Source organism: Haplochromis burtoni, unplaced genomic scaffold (genome assembly GCF_018398535.1).
Source record: "Haplochromis burtoni strain Fernald_Lab_line unplaced genomic scaffold, NCSU_Asbu1 Contig_112, whole genome shotgun sequence".
NCBI lineage: Eukaryota > Metazoa > Chordata > Actinopteri > Cichliformes > Cichlidae > Haplochromis > Haplochromis burtoni.
Window position 1 is genome coordinate 1,526,705 of NW_024582473.1, and position 27,210 is coordinate 1,553,914.

Below are 27,210 nucleotides of genomic sequence, written 5' to 3' on the forward strand. Positions count from 1 at the left end.
GAGATAGAAAAACACACAATGTAACATCTTTAGTCATGGATTGGCCTCCCTAGGACTTGGCATGTTAGTTGAGCGCCACGGTGTGATGAAGAATAATGTTCAACTGACTTTCAAGCTTGTTAGAATTGCAAACCTGACAGAGTCAGCTAAACTTTATCTATTACTTTATACAGTATTTCCATGTGTGTTTGCAAATGTTTGCTAGCAGGCAGGGCATACATGGGACGCCATAACCGAGTGTCCGGCATAGTATGCAGAAACATCTGTGTCGAATATGGCCTGGAAGTCCTGAGGTCAAAATGTGAGATGCCCCAAGATTGGTGGAGACTGACCAAACTAAGATCCTGTGGGACTTCCAGATACAGGTGGAGAAAATGGTGGTGGCTAACCAACTGGGCACAGTGGTGGTAGACAAACAGAAGAAGATGAAATAATGATGTAGCGGTTCCAAATAACAGCAACATCAGGAAGAAGGAACACGAGAAGCTCGAGAAATACCAAGGGCTCAGAGAAGAGCTCGAGAAGATGTGGAGGGTGAAGGTAACGGTGGTCCCCGTGGTAATCAGAGCACTAGGTGCGGTGACTCCCAAGCTCTTCGAGTGGCTCCAGCAGATTCCCGGAGCAACATCGGAGATCTCTGTCCAGAAGAGCCCAGTCCTAGCAACAGCTAAGATACCCTCAAGCTCCCAGGCCTCTTGTAGAGGACCCGAGCTTAAAGGATAGACCACACGCAGGGGCGAGAGGGGAATTTTTAATATATATATATATTAAGAAGGCTAGCTCAATATTTTCCCACCATTCAAAATTATAGACTCTTTTTTTCCTTTTTTTCAAAATAGTATAACTTGATTTTCTCCCAAATTCTCATATGCCAGCTCATCGGCATTGCATGTATTTACCTAATATAAATGGTGTATGGTTCTCCCAAGTGGCATCATGAAAGCAACTTGATATCATTTAATAGTTTTAATAAGACAAATTCAAATGCTAACCACTTTGGAATATAAAATAAATATTTTTCAAATATTTTTCTTTTGAAATGCATATTTTTTGTTGTTGTTTTACATGTATCATGTTAGATTTAAACCACAAAGAAAATCATGTTTTTTTGAGCGGTGAAAACAAACACTTGTAGAAAATAAGTAGCTGCCACAGTTCTACTTCTTCTATTATTGAAGCTTGCAAGCCACTAAAGTACAAAAAACAAACAAATCATTTTTTGCTCTTCACAACACAATATTTCAGGTAATTATCACTGAATTTCTAACTCAAAATTGAGAAAATGTTGATTTATAAAATAACTTCCATAAGAAAACAACAGTTTACCACTCCAGCTCTGTTTATTATTCAGCTAATACCATTGTAATATAACTTGGATTTCTTGGTAATATAAAGCAGGTAATGCTGGCATCACCTTTGTCAAACGGATCTGGCTGGTGTTCAGAGAAGAAGAATGATCAAAGAACCATTTATTTATTTTTAGTTTTTCTTTTTAAAATTTTCTTTATAAAACCTGCAAATGACATATTTAAATATCAGTAAATTGTATCGACAGCACGTGTTTCAGGCCTTTTTTTCTTTTAACTGCTGCTCTGTAGTAAAAATAATTTCTGTTGCATTTATGGTCCAGTGAGTGTGGGTATCAAGAAAGTTGTTTTATTTTATTGCACATCTGTGCACATATTTCAGGTTCTTTCTAAATGAATATAGCTTTGCTAACTGGATATTCAGAAAAAGAATACAAAATAAAAATTATATTTATTAGTGACTCAGCCAGCAGATGGCGCTGCAATGTAAGTTAAAGGCTAATGAGACACCCTTATCATCCTCTCACAGTGTGAAGCCATCAAAGTTCTTAGTAACAGACTCAAACACACAGGAGTGTATGGCAACATTTATTGCTGTCATTAGTCTCATTTAGTTTCTGACTGACTCGTCTTACAAAGTAAAATAAAAACAGAAAACACAGCAAGCTTTCACTAACATGTAATGAATAACAGTCCTCCTGTGCCTCCATAATTTACAGGTCTTTCCCCCATCCCAGGACTCACACACCACACAGCAAGTTATTACCGAAGTGATCACAAACCACGGCACACAAGAAAAACCCACAGCCACAAGGGCTCAACCAAAAGGATAACAAAAAAAGGTCAATGAAGTATACATGGCCAACACCAATTATTATGGAACAGGAAAGCCAGTGACGTTAGCCAGGAATTGCTAATCAACCTCTAACCAGGTGAAGAATGAGGAAAGAGGCTGATGAGGGAAGTACTAAAGCGTAAACAAGGAGGGCCTAAATTTGTCACACAGGAAAAGAAAGAAAAGAATCAGTCATTAGATAGATACGTTACTCCAGTAAGATCTTTATCAACCATCTTTGCCCAACTGGTTTGGTGCAGTGTTCTGAGAACAACAATGATAAAAAAAAAATGCTTTAAAACACAAAATCTTTATTTGATAGCATGTTTATTAAATGTTATCATTAAATGTCCTTATAAACCTTCCAACCTGCTACTGATAACAATAATGACAGTAATAAATATCGAAATAATAAAGCTAGATAAGAAATGAACTCCAGCTAAGATGCATTTGAATCTTATGTCTGAAAAGAGGGTAAACATTTTATAAACAATTTTATGAGCTCAAATTTAATCAGAATGACATCTGTATAGGGAAACTGTAGATTTGAAATGAATTTGAGTTGTGCTTATGGACTTCCTCTTTCTTTTAACAGCATTTCTATGTATACAGCATGTAGGGGAGTATTAATAAATCATTGGTGAGCCATATATTATATCATGACTGAAGTGCAGCTTTAATTGAAGGTTATTTAAAAAGTATTGCATTGCCTGGTTAGGACTTACAGCTGTATTTTATAGTCTGTCATTTTCAGAAGCATAAAAGTAATTTGATAAATATTTGACCAGGTGAGGCTTGTTTCTTCATTATGTTGTGACAGATTAAGCTGATAAAATATTTGGAGTTGGTCTCAAGGGTTTGGTAGCATTTCACTAAAATGCATGAATGACTGAGATTCAAAGATATGTCAGCTGAAAGGAAAGAGGGTCATTGTTACGTTAGCATCAGTGGCAGAGTACCAGCAGGATCAGCAAACAGATTCATGAAACTGCAACCATCACTGGCCAGAATCTGGAGATGTTTGAGCGAACTGCTGTCCATCAAGGACAACCCATCGCACATGCTCCACTGTACTACGCTACTGAGGCAGCACAGCTCCTTTCCCCCCCTAGACTTATTAAACCCTGCTGCCAAGAAAAACACTTGAGGGAATCACTCCTAACATTCTCTGTGAGACTATTAATAACTTCTTTCTTTAACAATGTTACTTTTCACCGACGGGACATACCTGTTTCCCATGTGAGACACCCATCAGTGCCATGGGTGTTCACCTGTCAGCGACAGGAGTGTTCACCTATGTTTCTTTATTTACCCCCTAATTTTAACATTAACCGTATAACAGGAATACGACAAAAATGACCAGTTTGCATAAAGATACAAGTACATGGTATATTATTTGTTTGTATTCAATTAAATTACTTTTGTTGTCTTTGGTTTCTGGTGAAAAATAACTTGACTCACTCATGATAATTGCACAGCCACGTCTTGCAGACACACACATGCTATCAAAGAGCACATCCTTAGAGCTGCCCTCTTGTCCAAACAGTAACTTTATGATTGCCTGCAAACAACATATTTAAACATCAGTAAATTGGAGAGACCAGAAAAAATGGGCACTGCACTTTGTTAAAAAAACAAAAACAAAAGACAGACAATCTCTTGACTCAGCACGTGTTTCAGGCCTTTTTTTTCTTTTAACTGCTGCTCTGTAGTAAAAATCATTTCTGTTGCATTTATGGTCCAGTGAGTGTGGGTATCAAGAAAGTTGTTTTATTTTATTGCACATCTGTGCACATATTTCAGGTTCTTTCTAAATGAATATAGCTTTGCTAACTGGATATTCAGAAAAAGAATACAAAATAAAAATTATATTTATTAGTGACTCAGCCAGCAGATGGCGCTGCAATGTAAGTTAAAGGCTAATGAGACACCCTTATCATCCTCTCACAGTGTGAAGCCATCAAAGTTCTTAGTAACAGACTCAAACACACAGGAGTGTATGGCAACATTTATTGCTGTCATTAGTCTCATTTAGTTTCTGACTGACTCGTCTTACAAAGTAAAATAAAAACAGAAAACACAGCAAGCTTTCACTAACATGTAATGAATAACACACATTGTTCCACACTTTATCTCAAAACGAGTCAGGACACTAAAAAAATAAAACAGTGACGTAATCTGTCCTGGTGTTTTTAATACTTGATCATTCCTGCTTGTGCTCAGATGTTTGACTCTTCACAATGACAACCACAAAATATGTGCACACACCCCGCACCCGGTCCTCCTGTGCCTTGAATCATATTTGTACAGTTACTTTTGTGGGTAGATGCTCAGCTGTGATTGGTTCCTATAATTAGTGGAGGTTGGTCCAAGTGAAAAAGCCATAAAGTTTGGTGAAGATCCGCATTGATAAGATATTCCAGAAAGATCTCTGTCAAACTGGTTTGGTCCGGTGTTCAGAGGACAACAATGGTCAAACAACCAGATACTTTAAAACACAAAATCTTTATTTGAAAGCAGGTTTATTATAAGTTGTCATAAAATGTACTTATAAACATTCCAACCTAGTCTTTAGTAAGCAATCTATAATTTACAGGTCTTTCCCCCATCCCAGGACTCACACACCACACAGCAAGTGATTACCAAAGTGATCACAAACCACGGCACACAAGAAGAACCCACAGCCACAAGGGCTCAACCAAAAGGACAACAAACAAAGGCCAATGAAGTATACATGGCCAACACCAATTATTATGGAACAGGAAAGCCCCTGACGTTAGCCAGGAATTGCTTATCAACCTCTAACCAGGTGAAGAATGAGGAAAGAGGCTGATGAGGGAAGTACTAAAGGGTAAAGAAGGAGGGCCTAAATTTGTCACACAGGAAAAGAAACAAAAGAATCAGTGAATAAAAAGATTTTGTTTTTAATTCCTCACATGACCTGTAGAAATAGATTGATCCTGGTTTTCTTTGGTCACAACTCCAAGACGGTCTGAAGAAGGAGAATTGAATGGAAAATACTAATAGTACCACTATTACTACTGCTACTAACAATAAGGACGGTAAAAAAATATTGAAATGAAAAAGCTAGATAAGAAATGAACTCCAGCTATGATGCATTCGACTCTTACGTCTGAAAAAAGAGTAAACAATTTATGAGCTTTAATTTAGTCAGAATTATATCTGTATAGGGAAACTGTACAGGGTGGGCCATTTATATGGATACACCGTAATAACATGGGAATGGTTGGTGATATTAAAGTCCTGTTTGTGGCACATTAGTATATGTGAGGGGCAAACTCCTCAAGATGGGTGGTGACCATGGTGGCCATTTAGAAGTCGGCCGTCTTGGATACAACTGTTGTTTTTTCAATAGGAAGAGGGCCATGTGACACATCAAACTTATTGGTAATGTCACAAGAAAAACAATGGTGTGCTTGGTTTCAACATAACATGTGTGTTGTACCTTGTCAATCTCGAGCTGTGAGAGCAGTCCCTTCTTCGAATATTGGAACACTGAACTACTAGTTGTTTCGCCATCCACCATGTGGATTATTATTATTTTACCTTCTCTTTCTGTTTGTCAACAGCTTCTGTATCTGGAATTTACAGTAGTTAACTGTAAATAAAAAATTATAGCAAAGTGCCATAAAATTAAATACTGAAAGTGAAAGTACATAAATATTTTTTATCAGTAATTTACGGCATGCCAGTAAGTTAGTGGAAAATTTACAGCAACCTATACTTATAATTACAGTGTATTTTCATTTATACTATTATGTTTTACTGCAGGCAGAGGTTTTTCTGTGTGGAGTTTGCATGTTCTCCCCGTGTTTGTGTGGATTCTCTCCAGGAACTCTGGCTTCCTCCCACAGTCCAAAGACATCCACTTAGTGGAGATAGGTTAACTGGAAACTCTAAATTGCCCATAGGTGTGAATGCGGGAGTGAATGTGAGCGCGAATGGTTGTCTATGTCTATGTGTTAGCCCTGCCTCTGTCCAGGGTGAACCCCACCTCTTACCCTAAGACAGCTGGGATAGGCTCCAGCACCCCCCGCGACCCTGAAAAGGATAAGCGGAAGCGAATGGATAGATGGATGTTTTACTGCATATTTATTGACAGCATTATTAATTGGCTTTGTTCACACTGTTGCAGAATTAACGCTGTTTTTTACTTATAACAAAAGAAGTTCAACTTTAAAAATAACATCTTAACCGGTAATAAGAGTCACCTGTAAGAAGTGCCATATCTAATCCCTGTCACCTCAAAAAAGAAAAAAAGTACTACCAAAGGGAGGAAAATGAATGTCTGGACTATATTCAAACAAATTATAGAATTCACGTGTCTGCAACACTGTGTGCTTCAGGTCCCAGAATAATACTGGGATTTTCATAAAACAGAGCACAAATGAACTGAACCGAGCTTCTTTTTCACAGAAGTGTGCACACAGTGAGGGACTTTGCTCTATTGAATGTGTAACAAATAAAAGTGAAATGTCTGTAAATACAGCTATCAATTAATCTGATCTTCCTTCTTATTCCTATACAGTTTCTGACTGACTTGTCTTACAAAGTGAAATAGAAACAGAATGCAAACATGTAATAATGAGTTAATCTGTACTTGTTATTCTGTCACAATGAATCATTACACTGACTGACACATTTCATTAATGCTGGTGTCTTGACAGACAGAAATTACATGTTTGTGTTGCACAAAGGGCACTTTAAGAGCAATTTAAGAGCCTCAGACACTTAAATGGAGCCAGGATGCAATGCAATTAAGAGCTTAGTGCTGGTCTAAGAAAGGGCAGGTAAACTAACCCATGTTGGGAGACTTTAGTCGATCACATCTAGAAGTTTTGATGCGCCACTTCTGGTGGGAAATATCTGAATTAATGAATTTTTGGAAATGATATCCAAATTCAAGAGTTTGATGAAAATAATTCATATTTTATTAAACTTTATAAAACAATCCAAAATATTTTTTGAAGGAAAATGTCCTTCACTCAAATGTTTTCCCTCCACTCAAATGAAACATTCTTTGTCAATAAGCTTTTGATGAGCTCGTAAAAATAAAATACAATTTTAAAAAGCCTTTGGAACACTTTCCAGCAAATTCATACATACAGACCAACGAGCTCAAGTAAAACATGTATTTCTCACTGTCCGTGCCGGAATACCGCCCGTAGAGATGCCAAAGCCGGTGGGAAGTAACAAAGGGCAAATACTCCATTACTGTACTTAAGCAGAATTTCCAGGTATCTATACTTTACTTGAGCATTTCTTTTTCTGGCAACTTTTTACTTCCCACATTTCTGCACAAATATCTCTCGGCTACCTTCCACTCCATGTAACAGGAGAGCAACAGGACAGGTTGTATTTAAAGGTAAGGAGTGCTCAAGAGCATTAAATAAACTGTAAAGTTAAATATTACACATCAGTTGCTCATTTTGTAAATCAGATATTTGATCTGATATGCAGTTATGTTTTTTTTTCCCTTTTGTTAAACACCCTGCAAAACAAACTGAGCTTTATAGTTGCTTGTGATATTCCGAGGTTGCAGAAAAACCGGTTCAGTGCTGAATAAACAGGTTAGTTTGCTGTGCTGTGGTGGGTGTACTATTTTTCTGTGTAGGTGGTTTATGATTACAGTAACTTGGCACATTATTTAGACACGAGTCTCTTTTGGAATTTTCCTTCAAAAAGCGCTACTTTTTAATTTTGTGTGTGTTATTATTATTACTATTATTTATGGTGTATCTATATTGAAGAAAATCATGAGATGACTGTTATTTAATGTTTGATTTGTAGTACAAAAAACATGGCATCCATCCATCTTCTTCCGCTTATCCAATTCAAGGATACAAAGCCTGTCACAGGGTGAAAAACGGAGTACAGGTCTGTCTGAGGGCTAACACAGAGACAGACAACCATTTGTTATCTAAAATCATGGGGAACATCGACTGTGTGGATCATTATTCATCCAGCAATTAGCATATCTCTGTCATACTCTCTCTGTCATACTTACAAAAAATACATATAAAGATCTAGTGCAAACCATCTATGCTGTCTTCAGTGTGCTGGTTCAGCGTATTCTTGAATCCTAGTCGACACATTACATTTGGCCTCTCAACACAGCCTCTGATTGGCAGCTACAGGCTGACCTGGTAAACAGCTAAAGTTCCCCAGACATTGAAAAACATCCCTCCGGCCAGACATGATATTATTCTGAGGCCTCAAAACACTGATCATGAAGCAGTTAATGCAGTACTTTTGGGATTGTTTCTGTCGTGCATTTCAATGATTTTATAAAAGTCAAAAACGTCTTTCAGAAACACAATGAGCAAATTCAGACCTGTCTTCTTTCTGGTATGATCTAGTGATTGCGGGGCCTTTCCTGCAGTCTGGGTGAAAGATGGGCTGATCCTATATACAGTATCCAGTATCGGTCCAATCCTGACCGAAATTACTGGATCAGATATCGGCGAGAAATAAAAAATCAATTAAATATCACAAAAGCGCCTCACAGAACGTCCGACATGGCGTAACCCAGCTAGTGACCTTAGCACGTCGGAGCAGCAGCTGTTGCGGGCGAAACCTGTCGGCGGACTGGAGTTGCTTCACAATGAAGGCATCTGGAGCCTTGCACAGGAAAAACGTTTCTCCCACTGAAAACGCTACATCCAGATGAACAGAGTCAACTTTTGGAGATTTACTTACCTGGATGATAGAGCATGCATCAAGATGACCATACAATGGTTAGACTCACGTTTTACTTTGAAAAACTGTGTTGCAGGCTAAACAGTTCCGTGGTTTGAAAAAAAAATATGAAGAACACTTTTTAACACTTTATGGGAAACGTTGTGTTAAGTTTCGTATAGAAATTACACAGAATTGATTAAAAAATGTGAAAGATGAGTGTCATGAAGCCGTGTTTGCATTTATTTGCACTGCTTTCCACTCTGGATGTCTATTTATGTTAAGCTTTAAGTATAAAGGGTCCATTCTACAACCTGAGTTGTTGACTATAAACATTATTTTGTGCTGATATTGCACTTTTTTCAGAACCATAGAGTTTTTGAAATCTTCATAAAATTGCATTTTAAATTACTTTTTGAATATTACTTTAAATACTTAGATTTAAAGTTCTGCTAAAAGTTTAAATAAAAAGATCAGTATTGCTGAACTGCAAAATGAGCAAATTCAAACTCATCTTCTTTCTAAGGGTTGATCTAATGCTTTGATTGGGGAGCATTCAATGCAATCTGGGTTGACTTGACTTCTTCTATTAATCTGCAAATACATAAAAATACATTGCTAAACTATGTTTCCACAGTGGCCATTCGTATGTGTAAAGTGAAAAGTAATGTGAGAAGGGTGCTGCTAATTAAATGCAATTTATAAACTAATTATTGTCCAGTGTGACCACATCCATAAAAGCAGAAGATTACATTTTCCTGTATGCCAGAATGCCACAGTCCATGCAATTCTCAGAAAATGCAAAATCCCTAAGAGCTATCTCACAGTCCACACACTCAGCCAACATATTAAACGTTATAACTCATGACAGTACAAATAGGAAAAAAACCTGAACAGGTATGGCTGGTTTTGGAATGGTTGCCAGGAGCAAAAGCCCAGTCAAAGTCAAGAATTCAACCTGATTGAAATGCTGTGGCAGGTTCTTAAGTGAACTGTAAATGAATGCCTGCAATGAACTCAAGCTACACATAAATATCAGTGGACCAATAAAGTCACACAGACAGCAACAAACTTTGTATTGTACATATAAAGCTACAAAACTGGTGTTGATCAATTATTTGAAACTATTACAAGACGTATTCTTTGTTTTAAGCCACTGAGGTTTTTCCCTGACCATATTGAAAAAAAAAATGGATGGATATTGTTGATATAAACTTAATATAATGATTTAAATCATGTCAAAAATAAAGATGAGAATTTTAAAGAAACATATAGAGCCACATGTACTATCGTCTGCCAACAAGAATGAACTGAGCTCCTTTTTCTCAGCAGCGCGCACACAGTGAGCTGTAACAAAAAAACTTGAAATGTCTGAAAATACAGCCGTTGATAAATCCATGTTAGTGTGTTAGATTAATGCCTGAATGTTGCAATGCGCCATTTAAAAAAAGAATATATTTACACACATGGCACATTAACATAGTTACTGGGAAGGCTCATGATCTCATGGTAAATAATGTCTTGTGTTGTTCTTCTGCACAGGGGCGCTACCAAGTTTGCTGACCAACCCCAGTGGCCCCCTCCCTGACAAGACAGTCCTAGGTTGGCAAAAATGAGCACAAAAGAGAGGAAGGCACCCTAGTTGAAACATAAGCTTGTTATTTGTTCCTGCATTAAAGCATATTCTTAGCAGATCATCCAGCGACTGTGGTGTTGCAAGAATTTGCCCCACTTCATAAATCTTTTTTTTTTTACCCTTGTGTTTCTTCTTCCTTTCTTTCTGTGTTTCTATTTTTCTCTTCTTACCCCCCTAATTCCAACGTGAACCATAAAACCTTAGCCCTAGACCATGAGTAAAATTAAAGCTCTAAATCTTACAACATTTTTTACTCAAATCTTAAACTGGTGTGAATAAAATACCCAATAAATTATGCATATGCTATATTAAGGGAACATCAGTAAACTGCTCAAACAGAAAAAATGGGTAAAAGAAAAGACAGAAAGGAAATCCCTTGCATGGTATTTCCAAGTTTGTTTGTTTAGGGTTTTTTTTGCTGTGTGTTAGGAAAGATTATTTCTGTTGCATTTACAGTCCAATGAGTATTTAAAAAGTAGTTTTATTTTATTCCAAAACTAAACAACTATTCCAGGTTCTTCCTTAGTTTCACTGAATATCGAGCTAACAAAGATGAGGAAGGATGACAAGATGATATACTTATTAGTGACTCAGCCAGTGGATGGTACTACAATGCAAATTATCCTTTGATTAGAAAAGCTTATCACCCCCTTAAAATGTGAAGTCAGCAAGGTTCCTAACAATAGACTAAAATACACAGCAGTGCATGTCATTATTTATTGCTGCCAATAGTCAGGAACAGTTTCTGACTGATTCATCTTACAAAGTGAAACAGAAACAAAAAGCTCAGATATGGAATCACAGACACGTGTTTCAAGTCTTTCACACAGTATAGAAAGATATTTTACTGCAGTAGAAAAACCTTCCCAGATAACTAATAATAGCACACATTACTCTACAGTAAACCTCATTCTCTCACAGTGAGTCGCTGAACTGACTAACATTTATTCTATACTAATAACTGCCTTGTGTTCAGTTGTTTCACGTATGGGAGGCATCTTGACCAAGGGCAGCCAGCAAACAAACCGCCAACGTTCTAATCAGTAGATAACATGCGCTATGTTCTGAGCTACAGCGCTTCAGCCACCCCTGATAATAGAAACATATTTATTCAATCCAAACCTTCTTTGTTTTGTCTTGAGTGATACTTTGTATCATTACTTTTGAGACTCTGAGAATGTAGGTTAAAAGTTGCTGAAATTCAGAATCAGTTAATGCAATACTTTTGTTAAACACCTTTATCTGAAAGTCTGTGTTTCAATCACAAGTGGATTCTTTAATTTAAAATCCATAGTGATGGCATACAGAAGTAAAATTACAATAATTATGTCACTGTCTAAACACTTGTGCATGTAACTGTATCCTACATATGTTAGAAACACCCACTTTGGACAGCTTACTACAGATATACATAGATTTTACAGTATATGACAAGTACTGGCTTTCTAAGACAAGCATTCATATTCCCGTAACTCCATTAAATTTGTTTTTCTTTTGTCACGGTAAGGATTAATAGATGAGCCATATTTTGCTGTAGTGTGTGATACATATGAGGAAACATGACAAGTGACGCCAAAAGCAGCAAACCTGTCTACAGCAAAGTCTGTCATGATAAAGTGGCAAGTAGCGTTACTACTCCCTCTTGTGCTGACAAGTTGCAATAACACCAAAAACATGAAATGGCTCCAACACACTGGCCCCTAATTGTTCTTTGGCAGAGCACATAACAATTTCGCATTTCACAAAAATAACAGAGCCATTACTTCAATAATTACAAAGGCAACAAATACTTAACGAAGAAAGAACGAAACCTTTTGCAAATTAACCATCGTAATTTGTATTGACTTCAAAAAGGTGGCGAATTTTGGTCAAGAGCCTTTCAACGATCCTTGTCTTAGTTTTTTAGACCCCCAGATCAAACGAGTCCTCCTTTGTCAGGATACACCTCAAGCACTTTTCAAAGAAATGTGGGAACAACGTGGTGCTTTGGGATGAACTACGCAACATCGTCTCCAGATGAAAGGCTTTTTCTTTCTTTGTTCCATTCTTGCCTTTCTCGCAACAATGGCAAATATTCTCAAGTCCATCTTTTCCAGAAGAAATGGACCAATTATTGAATTTGTTTCCATCTTCTTAGATATTGCTCAATCCTTTTGAAAACTCCTGGTGGGAGAACTGGTTTTCCTTTCAGTAAAAGAATGATTTGGCGTAAGTGGGATAATTGTTGCGATCATCAATTAATGTAATGGGACGGTCATTCAAAATGTTTTCGCGCAATATAGTGCGTAGCCCTTTGTCGTCGTTGCATTGTCTCACTCACAGCATGACTATTTTCTTCAACCCATTTAATTAGAGCAGATAGGCATCCATGTCAGTCAAGTCGAGCAGCCACCTCTACTTTTTCTGGTATACCGAAAAAGTAAATTGGGTGGTTGTTACATTAAAAAAGTCTAACTTGTAATTTGAACACAATAATTTCATGTTTCTATGAACGTAATTAAATCATGAAGGATCTGTACGAAATTCAACAACTTAATTTGTTCTTGTTGAGATGACATGATACAATCTAGTAAGAGTGGTTAGTTGCTGAACTCATGAAATTCACAAGATCGCACGAAGATTTCAAACTGCAGGAAAATCACTGGAGTTATAAGAGGCAGACAACTACACACACACCACGTGCATGCTATTGCTATTTATTGTGGATTAACCTGTCAAGGACAAAAACAAAAAAATTCTGCATCAAATACAGGAAATCATAGTCTTTCCTGTGTTTCCTAGATTGTTGGCATGGTGGTTAGTGCTGTTGCTTCACAGTAAGAAGGTCCTGGGTTCATTCTGGCTAGTTTGCAGTGTTTCTCTCTGGGTATTCTGGTTTCCTCCCACAAGTTAAAAGTCATGCAGTTATTAGGGTTAACTGGTGATTCTAAATTACCTGTGAATGTAAGTGTAAATGGTTGTTTGTTTCTATGTGATAGACTGGTCAGCTGTCCAGGGTGTACCCTGCCTTGTAACCTATCACTTCAGGGTTATTTCCCAGCCCTCCTGCAACCAGGATAAAGATAGAGGATGGTAGTTGTTGAAGACCCATTCAATTTTTATGGTAACCAGGATCTAGACTTTGTTGAACATTATGTAATATGAAGACAGACATGTAGTATTTAAGTGACCAAGTAGTATTGGGGTAAAAGTTATTGAATAGTGTTGAAATAAAATGACAAAATTGTGAAGGATTAAAATATTCCAAGAGCTCAACTTACTTCATCTGAACATGTTTCAATCGCGTTTTATGAACACAAAATGCACAGGTTTATTGAATATGAAAAAGTTGTGTTGATTTAACTCAGTTGTTTAAGTTTCTGCCAAAGCAAAACATTTGTGTGCAACCAATGTCCACTATTGAATCAAGGCAATCCAACATGGCCTGTGAGCTTCATGAACTACCTGTCCATTTAAGTCTCTCTGAAATGGAGAGTGCTGTGATCTTATGTGTGTGTATTTAAAACCTCAACTCTGCTGATACAAAAGAGACCCAAACCAGTGCAAAAGAGATTCAAAACCAGTGTTTTAATGAGTAGAATAAGCCATTTAAAGTTTCCATTTATTGAATAAACCTCAAATTTAAGTGCTTATCATGTAAAATATTGCAAAATATAGCAAATTTCCAAAAATGTACAAGTGAAGATATTGTTTTATTCAGAACACTCAGTCATGTAGGAAAACCAAAACTCTCACAAAGTTGTGACTGAAGTCCATCTTTAGTGTAAGTGTTTGGCATTTTTTCATGTGCTCAAAAAAACCACTATCAACATTTTCACAGATATCACCCTAAACACAATTAATAGTAGTTAATTTACCCACTTTCTCTTACTCTGAAGAGATAAATCAACATGATTTAACATTTGCTACTCATTCAAGTCATTTCAACGTCAAGCCTAAATGTATCATCACAGATTAAATGTTCTATGATGTTTATATGTGATGTTATTCTGTCTGTGCAGATAGCAAGAGATATTTGATTTTCATTAATTTCTCAGAGTTTGTTGCTGTATTAAAAGATGTATAACTGTCAACTTGACTCACTTGTTTTCAGACTGATATCAGATGAGCAACATTTATGGCAGGTTGGTTGGTGTACTTTACAATCTCTTTTTGCAGCAATGAATAAATAAATAACTATAAGTTTTGTCTACTTATAGAGACACTTCAGGAAAAGTCATGTGATCGTGGCATGCAAACACTAAATGTACATTAACAGAATACTGTGCTGCCTTTTCACATTTCAGTCTTATTACAGTGTCCGCGCTTTAAAAATGGACATTATGACAGTGTTCTGTTTTTAACAGTCGTACCCTAATGTAGTTTTTTGTGCGGTCCATCTGTCAGAAAGTCTTTGTCATTCTTGTTGTAACTGTTGTCCAGGTGCTGTGTTTTATCAGGTGACCAGCTGAGCTGTTCTTGTGGTACCAGCAGATCTACGTAGAGATTCTTCTGCTCTATTTCACTGTTTACCATCGTGTACCCGAGATAAGACATGGCCTCTTCACACACTTCCTGTACTCGTTTGACCGTGTTGTGTGGCAGCATGGTGCGCCAAGCCTGAGAGATGTCAGTGGCGCTTCGCGATGTGATGTCAAAAGCCTCTTTAATGGAGCCTTTGCCTTTTCCGTGGGTCACCTGGTAGATCCATGTGGCCAGCTGTGTGGTCATCTCCAGACCTACAAACTGATACAAGGATTTGATCTCCTTGACTGGGTTGCGCGTCACATCCTCGTAGCGAACCAGTTTGTAGCGGCCTTTTAGAAACGGAGGAGGCTTCAGGACCGCCCTCTTATTGATACGCAAGTGGCTTCGACAGATCTCCTGCATGACCTGATACTGTACCTTTGCTTCATTGATGGGTTTCTGCTCCAAGACGATCGCGTTATCACTCGCTAAGTATTCAGCTACCTTTTCCTTAGACCGCACCACTCCCCGTGGGTCTCGGACCAGGTGGATGATGCGGAGATTTAAGTTTGGGTCCAGCAATAGTGGGTAAAGGGATTCTAGCTCAAAGATGCGCACTTCCTTGTACACCACATGAGAGTAAAAGCCACACACCTGCTCTACAATCTTCAGGTCCCGAGGTTTACAATTCTGTTGGCAGTGTGTCTTGTTGCTGAGCTGATTACGTGGCATGAGAGGACAGACCGGGGGTGAGCACAGAGCTCGACTGTGACTCCACATAAACAACTCTTTCTGGTTCTCTGGAAGGTAGGACTCCATCACTGAGAAGTCACACTGGAACAGGCTCCGTAAGAGATCCCTCACTGCCATTCGAAGTGCCCGTGCACCATTTTGCCTCAGCTGGGTCCACACATGCCAGCCAGGCTCCATAAGATAGAAGACAGACGGGTGCTGACTGAATACCTGGCCCAGGAAGGATGAGCCTGATCTCCATGATGACAATAATAGAACGTGGACTTTGTCATTGGAGGGTTGCGGGTCATAGAGGCTGAGCTGCATGTACCAGCCGCTGACCAGCAACAATGCTGCCCCAAATAGGATCACTTGGAACTTCATGGTGTTGCGGTTCACTCTGTAGTGCAACATTATGGCTGTGAGCTGCTGTCAAGTCAGTGGTGCTTTGTGCGAATTCTTCTCTCTTCAATCTTGTCTTAAGCTGTGTCTCTTTTGCTGCATAAAAAATACACAAATAATATTAATTATTTTTTTTATAAAATACCAATTTGTTTGCAAATCCTGTCTTTGCTGGAAAACCTGGCATGCCACTGGTTGTGAACCACCTTCTTAAACGTTTTAAATCACATGATACAATTTTGTATATGGTGGAGAAACTAAACCGAAACGGCAAACATTAACCAGTGATACTTTTTGTAAGGGTCATTTCATCAGCACAGAATTTTAGCTTAAAAAATCTTGCATACTCCTTCTGTTTCCCTTGTTTGTTATTATTAAATTAAAGGTTATCCAGTATTCTGGGCTGTAGAATCTACCGTAGCATCGCAGAACAGAGCGTGTCCACAGTCCTTTGAGTATCCCAGGGGAGCTCTCCTCGCCTTCTCCGCTTCCTCTGTCAAATGCTGCTGCTCGGATAATTATTTTCTTTAGTCCCCGGGCGTGTAAAAAGCGGAGATTTTGGGCGGAGTCTTGCATGCACAGAGTTGACGGTGTGGCAGGGGACTGGCACAGCCGATGCTATCGTCACCTTCCGGCATAACAGGTCAGCTGGGGGATGTTCGAAAGCTGGAACAGAACTGTTAAAAAGCCGTAATTTACATTTACCCAACTGCCGACATCGTTTAAGACATTTGCTCTGTATGTGTTAATTATCTTGTGGTTCTGTCTGTGTTTTATATCTTCTGGTGTGCCAAAATATGATCATCTGCCAAAAAGTAATTTCGGATGTTCCCAAAAAGCGATTGCCCGTACCTGTAAAACACTTATTTGTTGAATTATAATATATGAAAAGTGTCTAATGCCTCACTCACGAATGGTATCAATTCATCTTGAGCTACAAACAACATTCTGGCTGTCACAAGGTAGAAGCCGCATCAGTTTTTAACACAGCAACTTTTATATATGCTCAAGAGTTAAACAGATATTTTAACTGGCCTAAAGGGCTGGATTGATTAAATTGTAGGTACAATATCATAAAGATAGCCTACAAGTCATAAAGATAAAGAACAGGCAATGTCTTTATTTTATATATAACCACATTGTGAATCCTGTTCGTTGAAGACTATATATATATATATATTTTATATATATATATTTATATTTTCCTTCCCCCCCCATATACTTTCACGTCCATTCCGAGAATTCTGGCAATTTCCCTTAAGGAACTCGGTGACATTTGTGAGTTCTTATAAGCGATGATTATTATTTTCTCCGAGGTCTGCATCAGATGTTATGAACTAGACCAGCAAAAATGCCACTTACTGCCGTTGGGGCTGAGTGGATGAAAACAGGACAAAGACACGGTGAAAGAGAGGCAGAGGTGAATAACCAATGATTAAATGCGTAAAGAGAGGCCTAAAAACACGCAGCGAGTGAAGAAACAATGCGTCATGGAAATCCCCCAGCAGCCTTGACCTATTGCAGAGTAAATAGAATAGAATAGAATGCTTTTTATTGTCACTATAAACATATACAATGGTATACCCGTACCTGTAAACATGGTATACCCGTACCTGTAAACATGGTATACCCGTACCGCAGACATGTTAGAAAGAAAGAAGAGTGAAGTCCATAGTTATGCAGCACTATATACAGATGAACAGTATTCAAAAATAACAAATATTCAAACATCGGGAAAAGAGTGTTATATATTTACCATTAATTAAGTATTGCACAGTAGTTATGGTAGTTTAGTGTGTGTATAGAGGGAGGTCCTTGGATTGGGTGAAGCAGGTTGAACAGGTCAACACCAGGGTGGGAGCTGTCCTCGATAGTGTTTGTTGCTCTGCTGAGGCAGCAGGATTAACAACTGTCCATCAGGGAGGGGACAGGACAGCCCATGATGCCAAGGAAGGATTGAGGGCCACCTGATCCAGCCTTAACTCTAAGCTTTAATAAAAGAGAAGTTTTAAGCCTAATCTTAAAAGTAGAGCGGCGGTCTGTCTACCAAATCCAAATGTTTTATCATTGAAACTTTTGCTCGTCTTTGGGAACCTGTGACGAATGGCTTCACACATTCATGTTTTCAGAGCAACATCTCGCACACACAGACACACTAAAACACACTCACATGCAGTCATTGAATGTATTTACTGTCTTGCTTTCCATACAGTAACTTCATGATTGACTGCATAGGGAACATCAGTAAATTGCACAGAAACATATAGTCCAATGAATGTGGGTATTAGGGAAATTATTTTATTTTAATGCAAAACGAAACACATATTCCAGGTTCTCTCTTAGTGGATACAGCTTTGTAGACTGGATATACAGAGAAAGCATGAAAATAAGAATACGATATGTTTATTAGTGACTCAAGCAAACCATGGCATCCCAGTGATATCCTCTGTTAAGAAAACCTCATCCTCTTACAGTGTGACGCTGTCAAGGTTCTTAAAAACAGACAGGGATACATTTCAATATTTATTGCTGTCATTAGTCCTATACAATTTTTGATTGACTCGTTTTACAAAGTGAAATAGAAAGCAATAGTAGCTAGCACACTTCATTCTCTCACTCATTACAGTGAATGACACATTTATTCTATGCCAGTGTTTTACTCTTAAAACAATTGAATCTTGCTCAAGGATATTTGGCATATAGATCAAAGCAGCAAACGGATCAAACTGCCAACGTTCCAGTCAGTAGATTACCTTCTCTACCTCCTGAGCTACAGCCACCCCACATAACAGAAGCACATAACATATGTACAAATACTTTTTTCCCTTCTTTGTTGTGCCTTAAATCATAGTTTGTACGATTACTTTTGAGTGGAAACTGACTTCAATAACATATCGTTTGATTTCAAATTCACAGAGATGGTTTACGAAGTAAAGTTACAACTTCATGTCACTTTCCAAACATTTACGGATGTAAATGTATCCGACATATGCTGGAAACCGCTGCTTTGGACACCTTACTACTTTTTATTGATTTTACAGTTAAGGACAAGTACTGGCTTTCTTAAACACACTGAACAAGTAAGAGCTAATAGCAGAAAACCTGTCTACAGAAGACACCTAGTAGTCTTTAAGTCCTTAAGACACAGGGGAAAGAAATCTAGATGCCAGACCTGAGTGATGTGTCTGGCCCTTCGGTTGATTCATCTACTTTTCACTGAAGCATCATCAGAAATGATTTCACTCGAACGGTCACTGTGTGGAACAGGGACGAAAGGCTGAGGGATGCCAAAAGAACTGGACTCAAAAATCAGTGACAACAGGTCTGATGGAGTGATGCATCCAAATGTGAAATTTCTAATTGAAATAGTTGTCAATATATATGGAGGAAGTTGAGAGAGGTACAGCAGTGAGTATAACAGCCATAAAGTTCTGTCATACAGTCTGATCACGAAAACGTAAATACCCACATCAAGGCTTACTGCAGTAAGAACCAAGGTCAGGTTAACTATTAATTTAACAGTATCTAGTGCATCTGCAGCAGTCGTGATAGCATGACACAGTGGGACACCGATTCTTAGAGCGCGTAAGTCTGTCAAAATCAGAGTTTGGGAAATATCCATCATACGTGTGTGCAGCTACAAAGAAGTCATTCATCAGGTTTTGCAGTTACCGTTAAAGCATGAGCTCACATCGAAATTGCAAAACAACTGGAAAGACTGTCCAAGTTTGTGGTACGTCACCAAACAAGAGCATGTAGCAGAACAAGCTGCGTGTCACTGTAAGAGAGGATTTGACAGGTTTTTCATTGTTTTTGCAACCCGCACACACTAAAACACTCAACACCCCTGACTTTCAGAAGCTTCCCATTATACCGGTTATACTTTCTGTAACAACATTTAGTGTGCTGTCTTTTATCAAGAGGGATGATTGGTGGAAGATAATGCATGTTTTAATAATCACTTAATTATTTCAGCTATTTTACAAGCAGATATGCTGACTTATCAACATCCGCTTTTCTTTGTCTGATATGACAAAGGTCTAGGTAGTCTAGGTATCATTCTGCAAAAGACCAAATAATTAAAATAATAAAAAATAATAATTATAGGCAGTTTGGCGATTATTAGAAATACTTATCTGCAACCACAGTGCTGTTATCCTCCACTGATTTCAAAGGGCAGCAAAGTTGATTCTCAAAATCAGAGAGTCATCTGAGTCAATTAATATTTTAAGTGACTTGTTATTTTTAAGCTCGTTTTCTGAAAGATTATGTCATAATTGTCCTGAAATTTGCTGTCCAAAGTCCACTTTGGACTTTGGGACTTTACTTCCATGGGCATATCATGCAGGCCAGTTACATGCAAATACCAAAGGGTCATTTATAGCTGACATATGAAATTATCTTGCAGACCAGTTATATATAACAGAATAGCAGAATAGTAACTGCTCAGCTGGGGTTCCAAGCAATTCAAGCAGGTACTAAAATATGACATCATACCCAGAGTGCGTGCCACCAATTGGCTGGTCAGTGGCATCACTCAGTGGGTTATTCACAAAAATCAAAGCTGCTATTTCTGAAATCCAGCAATGAGGAAAATGGCTACAAAAACCATGCTCTGTTCATCCAGTCTCACAAAAAACCACAGACTGAGCAACAGTTACATCGTTGCCTCGACATCCACCTTTGTTGTAGCATTCATGTCACATACTAATTATGTCACAGGACTCTCGTCAGCGTTGCTATGACGAAGACCACACACATTAGGTAGCACTCGATTGTAATGGAAAACCAATGGATCAGAGTCAAGTTGTGGTGGGTCAATCCAAGTAGGTACTAATGAAAAAGGAGCTTAATGGTATTGCGGGCCAGAAGTTTGACGCCCCTGGTAAGGATGCTTGATGTAAGATTTCAGGCTATAGGACAATGAAAACTGTTTTGTAAGGACATTGTGTTATCAAGTTGTGAAATGAAAGTGTGAAGTGTTGCCCTGATGGTAGGGTATGGAAACAAATTTCAAAATCCATTCAATACTTCGTGGACAGCATCAGCAGGATCAACGAAGCTGGAACCATTTTTTTGCCAGAATCTGGAGGTTTGAGTCGATGAGCGCCACTGAATGATGGACAATCGATTGCACTCGCTCCACTCCACAGTACCGAGGTAGCAGAGCTCCTTATCCTCAGACTTAAACCCTGCTGCCATAGAGTGTTTCAGAACACTTCAGGAAACCATTCTCTGTGAGACTGTATGCAACTCCACTTTCTTTAGCAGGTACGTACGTCCGTCACCATGCCAGAATATACCTGTTTCCAGGCAAAGTGTTAAAAACCCAAAAAGACACCCACCAGTGACAGGGGACCTTTTGCTGACTCCTGTCAGTTGTTCTCGTGTTAAACCAGATTCCTATGTGAACAACAATATGGTGAAATGTACATTTATTCAACTAGCATTCTCACATTCTCTTGCACAATCTTGCAATATCAAATACTCTCAGATCCATATGTTTTTCAAGGTCTTCTGAGCCGCTTTCAGGCCTTTTTTGCATAGTGAAATCTTCTACAATGATTGAACATGAATATCTCAAAGACTGTCAAAGATAACCTGCCATGGTTACTAGAATCAACATGAAAGTGAATGAAAATGGCATTTTATTTACAATAAATGCCATTTTCTTGTTGAAAAGTATTCTATATCCTTAATTTTGTATTGTAGTGAAATATTAATTAAATAAGAAAGTTATTTGAATTATTTGTGCTCAAATATGCAACTTTCCAGGACAGCTTGAAATTGTTTTTAATATTTTAAACAGCCATTTCACATTTTCTACCATGAACGTAAAACAGAGACAGTCGAACAGGAAGTGTTCTGAACGTTGGCTGTTTTGAAACAGAGTAACCCATGTGTAAATTTTTGCATCTCACAGTAAATGTTAGGCCCTGGCAGTGTCCGCCTGTGACCTTTTATTTTAACTATGTTGTTTATGTATTGTGAACGGTACTATTTTTATTCTTTACTCTTCTGAGAACATGCTTCCTAGTACAGGGCTCTATGGTCAGATGATTAGTGGTGGTATTCTCCAACGCATGTTCAGTTTCACGTCAAAACATGCCTCTAATTTTTCCACTACTCTTTGCTCTGCTTTGAGCTTGCTGGACCGCCCATCCCTTCAAACTGGAGAGCACTAGTTTCCTTTTGAGATCTTGAGTCTGTGTATTTAAGATTTTATCTTTGCTTATGGAAAAGAGACCCGAACCAGTACAAAATAGATTCTAACCAGTGTTTTTAATGAGCAGAATAACCCATTTAAAGTTCCCATTGATGAAATAAACCTTAAATCAGAGTACATATCATCTCAAATAAACAATACTTTGTTATGTATTTTACTCCATGATGTAAAACACTTCTGTACTTCATAGCAAGTTTCCAAAAATGTACAAGTGAAGATATTGTTTCAATCAGAACACTAAGTCATATATGAAACACAAAACTCACACCAAGTTATAGCTGAAGTCCATCTTTAAAAAAAAAACCCGTGACAATTTTTTATGCATTAAAAAAATTAATGTACATTTTTTACTACAAAGCACCCTAAACACGATTAACAGTAGTTCATTTATCCTTTTTCTCTTACTGTAAAGATATAAATCAACGTGATTTAACATTTGCTACTCATTAAAAGACATTTCAGTGTAATCAAGTATTAATCAATAAAACAGACAGATCCCGTAAACAAATGTAAATAATGACACTGAGCACTTTTATCCAGTTTAAGTAAACATGTTAATTCCACTCCTTCATGAATGCATACCTTCATAGCTACAATACACCGTGGAAGTGAGGAGTTTCAAGTGGAAGCTAAAAAATAATGTTTAAATTCTCAGGCACTTAAATGGAGCCAGGATGCAAAATAATGCTGTTAGTTCTGAGCTGAGAGCAGGTCTGAGAAGGAACAGATAATCTATCCCATGCTGTGAGACTTTTGTCAGTTACATCAATATATTTTGATGTGTCAGACATTCATTTGCAGAGTAACAGCAGACTGACTCCATCTTAAAGCAACATTTATGGCAGGTTTTAGTAACAGCGTTGGCGTGCTTGACTCATTTTGGAGCAAAAAAAACATGATTTTTTGTCAATACCTGTTTTTTTATACTGCAGGGTGTCTGGTGATTTCCGCCCATTACTTTTTACTGCGGGATGAATTAAGCTTGAGTCCAGTTAGTGAGATTCCTGGCTGTACCGTATTAATAATATGCACATTGCTAAGAGAGGGTAGGTGCGTTTCATTGTGCTAATGCATTTTCTCACGGCTCTCTGCAGCTTCTTAACTTTTCTCACACTATCAGCATGAGAAAAGTATGTGAGGTGCCAAATGAGTAGCCCTTCAGTTCTAAGTGCTATTAGTGCGTTAACACATCAGGTGCTGGTGATACTTGGAGGCTGGTCAGTATTTATGCATCGTGTTGCACCATTAAAGACTTTGCATAGGAAACATTTGTATTTATTTGTTCTATACATCTTGGTTGTCCTTGAGGTGCACATAAGGGATTTGAAGAGCAAGAGTAGCCACTAGAAAGCATCAAATAGCATCATTATCATCATGAATCAAGCCTTCAGGAGACAATGGTTTGATGCATATGCTTAAAACAATGTGGCATGCAACGGCCAATGGCCGGCTCTGTGTGTTTAATGTGGCACATCATAAATCAGGATTTTGGTTATGTTACATCATTTTGTCATAAATTATTTTGTCAGTGAGTCTGTGGACTGTTTTTGTGTGTGGTCTGTGCCTTTAAGAGACTATACATGTCCCTTGTCTGATTGGGTGAGCTGTTTTGGGCTGGCTTCAAAATGGCATCTGCTGATTGGCCCCCACTGTCAACTGGCCACTTCAAAAACTGTGTCTCCATACATCCCCTGACAGCAGCTGACACCAACAGCAGACCTAGTTTTGATTAGTTTGATTTCTTGCTTTTGACCTTGGTTTACCCCAGAGTTAATGGTTTCAGTTTTGGTATTATTGGTGTCCCCACTTCGGCCTCCGAAACAAGAAGAACCAGGGCAGGGTGGTACCGTTATCCGGTCCTTTGAGTAGTCCATTCTTTAAAAAGTCTGTTTTTATTCCTGTTTTAACAAGTCTTTGTCATTCCAGTTCTAATTGTTGTTAGGGTGCTGTGTTTTATCAGGCAACCAGCTGAACTGATAGGGTTCCCGTGGCACCAGGAGATCTATGTCAAGCCTCTTCTGTTCCTTTTCACTGTTCACCGTCCTGTACCCGAGCAACGACATGGCCCCTTTACACACTTCCTGGATTCGTCTGACCTTGCTGTGTGGCAGCATGGTGCGCCAAGCCTGGGAGACGTTGGTAGCGCTCCTCGACGTGATCTTGAAGGCCTCTTTAATAGAGCCTTTGCCTTTTCCGTGGGTCACCTTGTAGATCCATGTGGCCAGCTCTGTGGTCATCTCCAGACCTACAAACTGATACATGGCATTGATCTCCTCGAGTGGATTGCGTGCCATGTCCTCGTAGCGAACCAATTTGTAGCGGCCTTTTAGAAACGGAGGGGGCTTCAGGACCGCCCTCTCGTTGATACGCACATGGCTGCGACAAATCTCCTGCATGACCTGATACTGTACCTCTGCTTCCTTAATGCGTTTCTGTTCCAAGACGATTGCGTTATCACTCATAAAGGCCTTGGCTGACTCTTCCCTAGACCGCACAACTGCCCGTGGGTCTCGGACCAGGTGGATGATGCGGAGATTTAAGTTCGAGTCCTGCAAAAGTGGATAAAGTGATTCCAGTTCAAAGAGCCGCACATCTTTGTACACCACGTGAGAGTAAGAGTCACACGCCTGCTCTACCCCCTGCAGTCCCTCAGCACCACATTTCTCTAGGCACAGAGTCTGGTTGCTGAACTGATTACGTGGTGTAAGAGAACAGATTGGTGGTGAGCACAGAGCTCGACTGTGACTCCACATAAACAAAGACGACACATTGGGGTTCTCTGGAAGGTAGGACTCCATCACTGAGAAGTCACACGGGAACACGCTCCGTAAGAGATCCCTCACTGCCATTCGAAGTGCCCGTGCACCATTTTGCCTCAGCTGGGTCCACACATGCCAGCCAGGCTCCATAAGATAGAAGACAGACGGGTGCTGACTGAATACCTGGCCCAGGAAGGATGAGCCTGATCTCCATGATGACAATAATAGAACGTGGACTTTGTCATTGGAGGGTTGCGGGTCATAGAGGCTGAGCTGCATGTACCAGCCGCTGACCAGCAACAATGCTGCCCCAAATAGGATCACTTGGAACTTCATGGTGTTGCGGTTCACTCTGTAGTGCAACATTATGGCTGTGAGCTGCTGTCAAGTCAGTGGTGCTTTGTGCGAATTCTTCTCTCTTCAATCTTGTCTTAAGCTGTGTCTCTTTTGCTGCATAAAAAATACACAAATAATATTAATTATTTTTTTTATAAAATACCAATTTGTTTGCAAATCCTGTCTTTGCTGGAAAACCTGGCATGCCACTGGTTGTGAACCACCTTCTTAAACGTTTTAAATCACATGATACAATTTTGTATATGGTGGAGAAACTAAACCGAAACGGCAAACATTAACCAGTGATACTTTTTGTAAGGGTCATTTCATCAGCACAGAATTTTAGCTTAAAAAATCTTGCATACTCCTTCTGTTTCCCTTGTTTGTTATTATTAAATTAAAGGTTATCCAGTATTCTGGGCTGTAGAATCTACCGTAGCATCGCAGAACAGAGCGTGTCCACAGTCCTTTGAGTATCCCAGGGGAGCTCTCCTCGCCTTCTCCGCTTCCTCTGTCAAATGCTGCTGCTCGGATAATTATTTTCTTTAGTCCCCGGGCGTGTAAAAAGCGGAGATTTTGGGCGGAGTCTTGCATGCACAGAGTTGACGGTGTGGCAGGGGACTGGCACAGCCGATGCTATCGTCACCTTCCGGCATAACAGGTCAGCTGGGGGATGTTCGAAAGCTGGAACAGAACTGTTAAAAAGCCGTAATTTACATTTACCCAACTGCCGACATCGTTTAAGACATTTGCTCTGTATGTGTTAATTATCTTGTGGTTCTGTCTGTGTTTTATATCTTCTGGTGTGCCAAAATATGATCATCTGCCAAAAAGTAATTTCGGATGTTCCCAAAAAGCGATTGCCCGTACCTGTAAAACACTTATTTGTTGAATTATAATATATGAAAAGTGTCTAATGCCTCACTCACGAATGGTATCAATTCATCTTGAGCTACAAACAACATTCTGGCTGTCACAAGGTAGAAGCCGCATCAGTTTTTAACACAGCAACTTTTATATATGCTCAAGAGTTAAACAGATATTTTAACTGGCCTAAAGGGCTGGATTGATTAAATTGTAGGTACAATATCATAAAGATAGCCTACAAGTCATAAAGATAAAGAACAGGCAATGTCTTTATTTTATATATAACCACATTGTGAATCCTGTTCGTTGAAGACTATATATATATATATATATTTATATATATATATTTATATTTTCCTTCCCCCCCCATATACTTTCACGTCCATTCCGAGAATTCTGGCAATTTCCCTTAAGGAACTCGGTGACATTTGTGAGTTCTTATAAGCGATGATTATTATTTTCTCCGAGGTCTGCATCAGATGTTATGAACTAGACCAGCAAAAATGCCACTTACTGCCGTTGGGGCTGAGTGGATGAAAACAGGACAAAGACACGGTGAAAGAGAGGCAGAGGTGAATAACCAATGATTAAATGCGTAAAGAGAGGCCTAAAAACACGCAGCGAGTGAAGAAACAATGCGTCATGGAAATCCCCCAGCAGCCTTGACCTATTGCAGAGTAAATAGAATAGAATAGAATGCTTTTTATTGTCACTATAAACATATACAATGGTATACCCGTACCTGTAAACATGGTATACCCGTACCGCAGACATGTTAGAAAGAAAGAAGAGTGAAGTCCATAGTTATGCAGCACTATATACAGATGAACAGTATTCAAAAATAACAAATATTCAAACATCGGGAAAAGAGTGTTATATATTTACCATTAATTAAGTATTGCACAGTAGTTATGGTAGTTTAGTGTGTGTATAGAGGGAGGTCCTTGGATTGGGTGAAGCAGGTT

The 27,210-nt window shown here is 38.8% G+C and overlaps 2 protein-coding genes across 2 annotated transcripts; both read right to left on the reverse strand.

Moving 5' to 3' along the window:
* Positions 1–13,798: 13,798 nt before the first annotated feature.
* On the reverse strand, positions 13,799–17,086 carry LOC121814979 (carbohydrate sulfotransferase 6-like). Its single transcript, XM_042223495.1, has 2 exons — positions 16,474–17,086; positions 13,799–16,153 (listed from the first exon to the last, which is right to left on the reverse strand). Exon 2 carries the CDS (start codon positions 16,067–16,069, stop codon positions 14,831–14,833), a length of 1,239 nt encoding a protein of 412 aa, XP_042079429.1. The 5' UTR covers positions 16,070–16,153; positions 16,474–17,086; the 3' UTR covers positions 13,799–14,830.
* Positions 17,087–17,284: 198 nt separating this feature from the next.
* On the reverse strand, positions 17,285–26,385 carry LOC102306627 (carbohydrate sulfotransferase 6). The gene is made up of 2 exons (XM_042223484.1): positions 25,813–26,385; positions 17,285–25,492 (listed from the first exon to the last, which is right to left on the reverse strand). The coding sequence occupies exon 2, from the start codon at positions 25,406–25,408 to the stop codon at positions 24,212–24,214; it is 1,197 nt and encodes a 398-aa protein (XP_042079418.1). The 5' UTR covers positions 25,409–25,492; positions 25,813–26,385; the 3' UTR covers positions 17,285–24,211.
* Positions 26,386–27,210: the final 825 nt, after the last annotated feature.